Source organism: Cricetulus griseus, chromosome 2, assembly GCF_003668045.3.
Source record: "Cricetulus griseus strain 17A/GY chromosome 2, alternate assembly CriGri-PICRH-1.0, whole genome shotgun sequence".
In the NCBI taxonomy this organism is placed as follows: Eukaryota; Metazoa; Chordata; class Mammalia; order Rodentia; family Cricetidae; genus Cricetulus; species Cricetulus griseus.
In genome coordinates, this window is record NC_048595.1 from 418,748,590 (window position 1) to 418,759,006 (window position 10,417).

The 10,417-nt window shown below is 51.3% G+C and overlaps 1 protein-coding gene across 1 annotated transcript; it reads right to left on the minus strand.

Moving 5' to 3' along the window:
• Positions 1 to 484: 484 nt before the first annotated feature.
• Positions 485 to 6,913, minus strand: Fzd5 (frizzled class receptor 5). The gene is made up of 2 exons (XM_027397103.2): positions 6,302 to 6,913; positions 485 to 6,019 (listed from the first exon to the last, which is right to left on the minus strand). Exon 2 carries the CDS (start codon positions 5,773 to 5,775, stop codon positions 4,015 to 4,017), a length of 1,761 nt encoding a protein of 586 aa, XP_027252904.1. The 5' UTR covers positions 5,776 to 6,019; positions 6,302 to 6,913; the 3' UTR covers positions 485 to 4,014.
• Between the last annotated feature and the right edge of the window lie 3,504 nt (positions 6,914 to 10,417).

Sequence of the window (10,417 nt, forward strand, 5' to 3'; positions counted from 1 at the left end):
ATTGCTGTTGTACTGACTTCCAGGCACAAGACAAAAAAATCCTCTCTTCAAGATACTCTGGGTTTCCTTTTGCTAATGTTATGGATTCAGAATTATAATCATTGCCAGTCATAATCTATAAATTCAAGCTGATTGTCTACAAATCAAATATTGCTGGCTCTGACTTGTGAGTGCTGGATTTGGCATGACAGCCATGGTTCTTACTGCATGGGATAGGCACTATACATGTATGCAGATCACACACAGCACTGAATGCCCTGGACTCCAACTACTGACTCGGTATGCGCCTCATTTGGCTCAGTAATAAATTTACCTGCACCAACCCGTATCAAGTCACTAAATCTCTCTCATATATATATATATATAATGTATATATAATATATATTACGTATATACACGCCCACAAAACATACATACTATACATAGTTTATAACAACATGAATTAATATTGTCTTAAAATGATGTACCACAGACAGACATTATCCTGGATAAAAAAAAAAAAAAAATCCTGCAATTGTCATCCAGCTACAGAAGATTCTGAGAGTTTGAAGCAGGTTAGTCACATGCTGCCTACCCTTCACCCTTCTTTCATGTCTTGATAGGGTTTCTTTCTGAGCTGCCCTCCCCAACCCAAGCTGTTTCTTTCCCAGGATCACTTGATTGGACTTTGGAGACAAGAAAGGACACAGAGAGGCAGCAGGCCACCATACCTCACACCTGCCTAGATTTGCTCAGTCCTGTTTGCCACATTCGGTGTTAGAAAGCACTTATTCAAAGCTTTGTCCCTCCTACCCCCCTGGGTCTTTCTGTAGAGCACAAAAGTGAAAGAGGCTTCCTTAGCAGGGCCAGTAGTTCATTAAAATACACAACTGTGCTTTCTAGCTCTGGGGTTCCCATTCTACACTCGCCAGTGCAGGTCACGGATGCTGTTATTAAGGTTCGGTGTATGATCCGTGACGTTGTCTCCTGGCAGCCGGTGTCAAGATTAGTGCTGCCCTAGCCCAGGAGGGAACAGCCTAATGAATACCAACTTAGAACAAGTGCCATCGGCACATTATTTAAGCTTGTACATGCGCACAATTACACACAAGGCATACACACAGGCCCTGGTCACTGGCAACGGTCACATCAAACTATGACAAAAGGGTTGCAAGAATAAACCAATTAAGGCACCAAGAAAAATGATTTTCATCCAATTTAGACAACTTCAAAATATGAGGAGGGAAATATAAAATTAAATAATAGGGAACCTCCCTAACATTTGGCCACTGGTGTCACTGAGGTCCCATCTCTTTCTTTAGACTATCTAAATCCTCACCCTCTAACCTGTGTGGCATCATAGAGCTCAAAGAGGTGAGCGAGGCGGCTACAACATGCTCACTGGAGCTGGAACCCGCGCAACTCCTCCCAGTTGCCCAAAGCTGGCAGGGAAGTTGCTGGACTGCCCCACAGCTCTTCATGTCATTTCATTTATTGTTATCACAACAGAAATGCCAAGTAGAAGAAAATGTGTGGTGGAAAGAGGGGGTGACCACACACACACACACACACACACACACACACACACACACAGCTTCCCTCTCCCCTCCCCTAGGGCAGGCTAGAGTCTGTCAGGCTTCATTCGGGGAAGCAGGTGGGCTCTCTTTGTCTCCTTAGGATAGGAGAGAAGAAAAGAGAGGAAATTTGAGGACAGAAACAAAAGAGACTTCTGAGGCTTCTTCCAAACCTACATAGTCCATCCCCTTGGCATCGAATCTGTTTCAACTTTATTTTTCAAAGGGGATTGTTCTTTTTTTGTTCCTGGTTTGGCATGTTGCTAAGACGAAAAAAATAATTTTTTTAAGGAATGAATTAAATCACTTTCATCCACTTCATCCTACAACTTTTAGATACACTGTACATCTTTTCTAGATTCCTCTACAATTTTTTTCCTGAAGAGGGAACAACCCAAACTAGTCACAGTTGACTTGGGCAGCAGATTCTGGGAAGACATGCTAAGCAAGCCAAGAGGTCAAGGTGATAAGAAAAGGGCCTCATTTGAAAAACAGCAGAAGCGGCGTTGAGCCTATTGAGCTTCCCGGAAGAGGTTTCTGAGTAAACAGAATAAGACATTCACAGAGCTTTATAGCTAGGTGTACGAGGTTTTGCAGAAGCTACTGAAGCTTTAATTTTGACTCAAGCATCAGTGAGTAAGGGTAGTGCATTTTACAAATGTGAACAGCTTCCCAGCAACCTTAAGACTCAGGCCTTAAGCATTTAAATTCCCAGTGGGAACTCTGCATTTCTCCACTCAGTACCTGGGAGGTAAAGCTGATTCAGGCTTAGCTCCCATCCCCACCCCGCCCCCATTTGCTGCAAATGAAAATCGAGATGCCTAGACTCCAACTGGTTTTAATTGTCTGGCCATTTTAGCTCCTTAAATTCAGCCCCAACTCTGTCTTGGTCACTGTCACTTCTTTCCCAGTATTGGCCTCACACTCTTCTTGAATGAATGTTTAAACTGATTAGGAAAGCAAACAGACTTTTCTAATAGCAGAGAGACTGTGTGTGAGGAGGTGTCCGGCATTATATTGGCTTTCTCAGAAGAGGAAAAGAAAGCAGGGGTGCGGGGACGGTCCCTCCCGCAGTAGCATTACAACTGGCCCATATTACAAAGCCTAAGTTATGGGTCTTGTTTGTTTTCCAGAGACTACCAGGGAACAGTGTTGCTGCTTTGGGGCCATCTGGCTTTAAACTAGTTCAGGGACACTTGTTTTCCTTCCTCCAGGCCAGTGTTTGTTCTCAGGTAACTAGTCTCCCTCCCCAGTTGCAGCACCTCTTAGGAGGGTGGGTGTGGCTTCTAATCACCGCTCTCCAGGAGGAGGAATAAGAAAAGCGAGAAAGACTGTTTAGCATGATAAAGGAGGTGGGGTGGGAGGAGCAGATAAGCCGCAATGGGAACTTTAATTACTGGAAGCATATCCGTTTTTTGTCCTTTTAATCTAAAAGAGTGCCCCCCTTTAGCAAAGATCCTAAGTACTTCCAGAAGAAGGGAGAGGCTTTACTTTTACTGAAAATTGTAACACAAGTTTCTTTTTTAAAAAATACTAATAAGGGATCATGGGAGCTCATTAAGAACCACCCACTCCCTCTCGGGCACAAAGTTCACCACCTCACCAGTCACCTTGCGGGTTCAGAATTCACATTCAACCAATCGCCACCCCTCAGGCTCTCTCTCATTATGGCAAATGTGTATGTCCAGCTCTATAATGCCACCTCTAACACATTCAAGACACCGCCTGGCTCTTAGGAATGAGAATGACTGTGGTCGGTCAGACTGAAAAGAGCCCAGCGCTTGCTGAGTGAGGTTAAGGAGGCTCACAAAATCTTTAGTTCTCCAACCTTGTTACCTGGGGATAGTCCTAACCACATCATGCTCCATTCCAGAGGATGTCTTGAGGGGGCAATACACAGAACTAGCAGATGGCCTCTGGCCTCTAAGTGTCCTGGACATTTTAAGCAGTGTAAGGAAAAAAACTAGCTTAAAAAAAAAATAAAGACACTCCACACCTTCCCAGTCACAGCAGCCTTTCACTGTTCACATTAAAAAAAAAAAAAAGACACACGTATAGGAAATATATTTTCCCAATTTAAACCACACAGTCCAAACAAACCTGAACCGAGGGTAACCTCATTACAATGCCCGCTTGAGGATTGTGAAGCCCCCAAAGCAAAGGTAAATTTTGTTGCCAAAATGCAACAATGTTAAAAATTAAAATATAAATTAAAAACAGGGTTCTTCCAAAGAAGGCAGTAAGAAATACAAACTAGAATACACTTCATGTGAGCCGTGCCCCCTGGTAGAAGACTGGGGACAATTACTCTTGAAACCCGCCCTTTTCCCTCTCCAAGCCGCTCAGGGAGGGGGCATCAGCACCAAGAAGGTAAACGGAAGTGACCTTCACAAAGTTACCAAGCAAAACAACCCCCTCCTTCAGTTCCCGCACTGTCCCTGGGCCTCGGCCTCCAGGCCTCCTAGACATGCGACAGGGACACTTGCTTGTGGTATGCGGCGGCGGCGGGGCCGGGCGGCCCGGTCCTGCCGGTGAGCGCGGCGCTGGCCTCCACATAGTCCCCTGCGGCCATAGCGCCACCACTCTTGTGGCCCCGCCCTGAGCTGCAGCAGCAGCGACTGGTGAAGCGCCGCCAAGACTCCAGGGTCTTGCCGGACCAGATCCAGACTCCCGACGTGATGCCCACCACCAGGCACATGAAGTACTTGAGCATGAGCACCCAGTACTCGGGCTTGGCGCGCGGCTGGCCAGCGTCAGGTCCTGGACACGCGCAGGTGAGGGCCGCCTCCCAGCTCTCTCGGTAGTGCTGCTCATACAGGTAGCAGGCAACCACAATGCTGGCTGGCACCGTGTAGAGCAGAGTGAAGATGCCAATGCGGATCATGAGCTTCTCCAGCTTGTCTGTCTTAGTGCCACCCTGCTTAATGACACTCCGGATGCGGAAGAGCGACACGAAGCCCGCCAGAAGGAAGAGCGTACCCACCAGTAGGTAGAGCACCAGTGGGCCCAAGACGAAGCCACGCAGCGAGTTCAGATTTTGGTTGCCCACATAGCAGATGCCAGCCACTGGGTCCCCGTCCACAGAGCTTAGTGCCAGCGCTGTAATGGACTTAACGCTGGGGATGAGCCAGGCAGCAAGATGGAAGTACTGGGCATAGCCTGCGATGGCTTCGTTGCCCCACTTCATGCCAGCCGCCAAGAACCAGGTGAGCGACAGGATGACCCACCAGATGGAGCTGGCCATGCCAAAGAAGTAGACTAGGAGGAAGACGACCGTGCACAGCGCAGGGCCAGTAGTCTCATAGTGGATGTGGCTGTGCTCGCGGCTGCAGGCGACGCTGGCATGGCCCACGACCAGGCGCACCAGGAATCCCAACGACACACACAGGTAGCAGGCAGACAAGAAGATGATGGGGCGCTCAGGGTAGCGGAATCGTTCCATGTCGATGAGGAAGGTGGCAACGGTGGTGGATGTGGAGATAAAGCACAGTACAGACCACAGGCCAATCCAGAAGGTGGCGAACGTGCGCTCATCGGGGCTGAAGGACGGCTGGTAGCAGGGCACTGCACAGTTGGGCACCTGGCCGGTGCGCACCTTGTTGTAGAGAGGGTGTGACTCCTTCAGGATAGGCACGAAGGGCTCACGGCACGTGCACACAGATTGACCTCCCGAGGGGCACTCGCCCCCGGAAGATGGCGCCCCTGGTGGGCCTGGGAGGGTGGGCTTGGCAGGGAAGGACTTGGGGGACGCAGTGGTGGCTTCGCTTCGGTTATAATCCATGCACAGAACCTCGGCGTCACCGCCCAGCACAGGGAGGCGGTCGCAGCTCATGCGCTCCGGCCAGGCGAAGCCGTACTGGCGCATGAGAGGCGAGCAGCCGGCCTTGGCGCGCTCGCACACGGAGCGGCAGGGTGGCAGCGGCTTGTGGTAGTCCGGCAAGCAGATGGGTGTGTACATGGAGCACAGGAAGAAGCGCAGGTCCGGTGAGCAGTGGATCTCCACCAGCGGCCAGAATTGGTGCACCTCCAGGCCTGCCTCGTCCTGCGTGTCGTGGTTAAACTGGTTGGGCATGTGCGTCAGGTTGTAGCCGATGCCTCGGCACATGGGCACCGTGATTTCCTGGCACACCGGGGCCTTGGAGGCGGCCGCTGCCCGGCCCACCAGCTGCGCTAGTAGCAGCAGCAGCAGTGAGGGCGGAGCGGACGGGTCGGGTCGAGCCATCGCCCCCTTCTTCCCCTTGCCCGCAAGGGTCGGCGCTGACCGACGAATCCGCTGCCCCGGCTTCTCCCTCTCCGGAATCTTGAGTGTGACGCTCGGGCTGGCAACCTGTTGGTTTCTTTTTCTCTTAAAGAAATCCGTCCAAAGATAAACTGCCTCGGGAAGGCGCTGCCTCCGCCGGCAGCGCTCCACGCCAGATAGGGCTAGCTAGAGAGACGATTAGGGCTCCGATTCCAAGGACACAACTCTTAAAAGAGAAGGCAGGGGAGAAGAAAAATCGCAACCACTCCTCTTAGAGGAGCGCCAACCACTCGGTCTCCGTACACGGTCTCCAATCTCTAGATTAACTCCTTTCCTCCCTTCCACCTCCTGGAATCAAACTTCAGACTCCCCGCACCCCACTCCCCGCTCCCGCCTTGCTTTCCTGGCCCGGCCCTGCAGGCTGTGCCTGGGGCCAGAGAGCTCAGTCCCCGAGAAAGGGGCAGAGGAACCGGGAGAACTGGGATTAGGGGAAGACGCGGGCTCTCACCTCTGAGGGTCCTGCTGGGAGGCAGATGTCTGCAACCAGCCGGGCTCCTCCGTCCCGAGACTCCGAATCCGGCCAGAGCTGGAAAAGTTTAACGACAAGCTAGGTACCTGTGGCGGCGACACATGGCAGCAGGTGGGGGGCGGGCGTTTCAGAGAGCAGGGTGCCCCTCGACCACGGTCGGCGTGGGCCGGTCAGTTGCCTTCTCTTCCTTCGGGGCCCCCTGCATGATTCGAGCAGAGCAGGGCAGCGACACGCCGTGCCTTCCACCGGTGTCCCGGAGCCCAGACGAAGGGCAAGGACGCCGGGCAGCACTTGGGCTGGAAGGCGGAGGGATGCGGCGGCTGGAGGGGACCCGGCCACCTCACAGCACAGCGAGCAGCCGGCACTGGCCGGGCCGGGACTGCATGGTCCGCGCCCGCCGCCGCGTCCCGCCAGCCGCTCGCCGCCTCCCCTGCAGGGGGCTCCGCGCTCCAGCAGACTCCGGGGGGCGGTGGCAGAGCTCTCAGGACGCGCCCCGCTCGGCTCCTCCCCCGCGCTCTCGCACTCTTTCGCCCACCTCCAGCGAGCTCCGAGCCACAGTGCGCGAAGGCAGCGGAGAAGCCACGGCCGCAGGCTGACTGCCCTCTCCCGCCCCGCCCGGGTCACCTGCCTCTAATGCCCGCCGGGAGGCCCCGCCCCGGGCCCGCCCCCTCCCGCCCTGCCTCGAGCTGGGCCGCCCCACCGCGCGCTCCGTGCGTCCCCGCCCACCGCCCGGCCGCCCGGGCCTCTCCCCCAGCGCCCCGAGGCCCCGCCCGGAGCGGGCAGCGGAAGAGCGTCGGCCAATAGTGGGTCAGGATAGTGATGAGGGCGTGGTCAATGCTAATAAAGCCGCCTAGAGACTACCCGGGCGGGAAACCTGCGCCTAAGTCCTTCTGGAGCTCTCTGCGGCTACCCGCCAGTGTTGGGCTCACTTTGCTGGAAGATTCTGGTTTGTGAACGTCTGCTTCCAGGGCCTCCATCAGGCCACCTCTCTCCAGCTAAGCGTCTTTTTCGAGGTCCGGCGCTTTTAAACAAGCGGGACTGAGAGGTCAATTTCAGCTGTGCCACCTGTCCCCCTTCTGATTGTGCTGGATCACAAACGCGCCAGTACTTAAGGAGCGACCGCGTGTTTGTTAATCGTTTACACCTTGGTACGCGGTCTGGATTCCGTGGGATTCTAAGGCCGGAACGCCTCAGAACTTGACATACACAGCCGAGCTAGCAAGACGGCAGACTTTGAAAAACTTGTGCTCCTCCCAGTGCCAGCTCCTGGTACTCAGTAGGCGTTCCGATGGCTAACCTGCAATCTGAAACCAGAAGTTGGATGTTCACAATCTTAACCACCATCACCCCTCCCCTGGAAATATCGGTATTGCCCAGGCTTTGCGCTTTTGTATATGCAAAAAAAAAAAATCTTACTTTTGTGCAAGAGAGTGGATTTCTTCCCGTTTTGGAAGTCACTGAAAATGTTAGTCCTTAGCAGTCGAGGTTTATAATCCCTGGCAGGTACTAAATCACCCGCCGAGACATACCCTGGGACAGGGTATGGCCCGGGGTGCTGGGTCACCCGGGGCTGGCTGCTGCGCACTCTGGCAAGGTTGGGACCTCCCTGAGAAGGGGGGCAGCTGGGACCGCGGGAAGACCTGCGGCGCGCAGTCAACTCCGGGACACACAGGGGCGCTCTCCTGATGGGCTAGTATACTGCAAGTTTTAAAGTGTCCCACAAATGCCGCTGTTCGACGCGTTCTAATTAGGTTGGGAGACTGAGGTGTTTAGCATACTTGAAATTCACTCACACGCTTATGAAGAGGCTTTAAATTGTATACTGCTCCTTCATCCCTTTCTTCAGTTGGGGAAAAAAAATTAAAATAGGGAGAAGGTCCAGGGATACTTGAAAGACTTGGGACTGGCCTCAGGGGCTGAGATCTGTTGGGTCTTATTGTCATTTTCCGTGCCATTTGTACAGGCGGAAAGCCCGCCTTCTGTTTATCAACAGACGTTAATGAAACTGAGTATTTTAATTTCAGTCACAGAGTTTAAAAAAGAATAAACTATCTCCTCACGGACACCACGGCTATTAATAAATGTTTAAAATGTGAGTTGCTCCGCTCCACAGAATTCTATAGGTGCTCATATTTAATCCCTTTTCTTCTTAGTTACTGCTTGGCACTCAAGGTCTACAAACATCCTAGGCTTGGAATTAGTGGAGGGTGAAAACTATGCCACAGGCATCAGAAAAGGGAACCCTGAGTGGAAAGTATGGACAGCGTGCCAGCATGCCAAGGGGGGCCCCTGCCCTTTTGTGTTGTGTGTGTTGCTGGGATGGACAAGTGTTGGCTAATAATAAAAATTATTTTGAAGCTGGAGAATGTAAACCACTCACGCTGGAATTTTGCCAGAATACTCGTGTTCTTACACTTGGTTCTAACTAGAACGCTATCATCCATTGCTCGGTCAACCTCGATTCTTAATCAACAATAAAAATCTGACTTTTGCTTGAAGATCCCAAGTAATAGCAGTGGTAATGGAAGAAAACGTTGGCTGGGTGTGGCTCAGACCTTTAAATCCAGCACTCTGGGGGATTCTGAGTTTGAGGACAACCTGGTCAGTCTGTCCCAAAACAAAACCAAAATAAAAACAAAAAGAAAGTGTATATCTTTCTGCGTTATTTTAATTTTGCCTTTCCTCATATATTACTTTAAAGATTATTTTAAAATGTCCTGGCTGGGGCTAGAGCAACGGCTCAGCAGCTAAGAACATTGTTCTTCTCCCCCGCCACCCCCATCAACACCTGAGGCCGATGGGAGAGCAGTCCCCATTACTCATCTGTCATGTGGCGGCATGTGGGGGCAGGATATCACCCCCCCCTCAGGTGGGAGACCTGGCCCTGAGGTCATAAGAGCAGGAGAAGCTGTTCCTGCCCCTCTTCAGCCTGCAGCAGGTAAGTGGCCCAACACCTCCACTGGGCAACACAGTAGAGCTGGCCCTGAAGGTGTGTGTGTGGGAGAGCTGACCCTGAGGACTAGAAAGCCTAAGAACTGGTGCCGTTCCTCACTTATCTATGGTAGAGGTGAACTAGCCAAGGCAATGCTGGAAAACTCACCCAGGTGGGGAAGACAGAAGAGAGGTGGCTGGCTGACCAACCCTGCAACTACCCAAGCCCGGAACCAGGGTTAAGTGTTAGCCCATCCCAACATCCACCCCGTCTGTGATCTGCGGGAGCACTGGTGGTGGGGATGGAGGTGGTCCTGCTAACCCAGGGCTACAGGATCTCGATGACACAGGGCAGGAATGGGATGTCCAGGAAGAGTCCCAGAATCCCAGTGAGGGCCCAGTGTCAATAGCATAGCAGAGACCAGGGGCCTCGAACCAAACCAATGAGTCTTTGTGATGTAAAGATGTATGCACAAAGGGATTTACTTCATGACTTACTGTGTCACACCACAGCTTCCATGATGAGATGTTCTCTTTCTATCTATCTTAAATTTTATTTTATTTTATTTTATTGGTGGGGGGAGGTCGCAGGAGCAGAGGGCAGGCAGATAGGTGGCATTGGGATGCATAATGTGAAAGACACAAAGAATAAATAAAAAAGTTAAAAATAAAAAAGCATTGTCTGTTCTTGCAAAGGACATGGGTTCAGTCCCAGTACCCACATAGTGGCTCACAACTGACTGTAACTCCAGTTCCAGGAGATCTGATGCCCTCTTCTGACCTCCATGGGTACCAGGCATGCACAAGGTGCACATGCAGACAAAACACACATACCAGCAAAATAAATCTACAACAGAATCGTTTTTTTTTTAAATTATGCTGAGTATTTAACATATTGTAGGAAGGTCACTAAATAATATGTTTTACCTCATTTAATACTTGGAGTTATTAGATAAAGAAACTGGCATCAAAATAACCCACTGGATATATTAGTCAATCCACAAAGAGGTAGAAATCAATATTTTTATACTTCATGATTATTAGTTAATAATATGTACAATTATAAATGGCTAAGAATAGATTGTGTTCTTACCACACATACAGGCATTCTCAAGCACACACACACACACACACACACACACACACACACACACACTAAGCATA

What these genes read in the sequence shown, in the direction of transcription:
- Fzd5 (XM_027397103.2), bottom strand. Translation starts at nt 5,775, where the DNA reads ATGGCTCGACCCGACCCGTCCGCTCCGCCCTCACTGCTGCTGCTGCTA.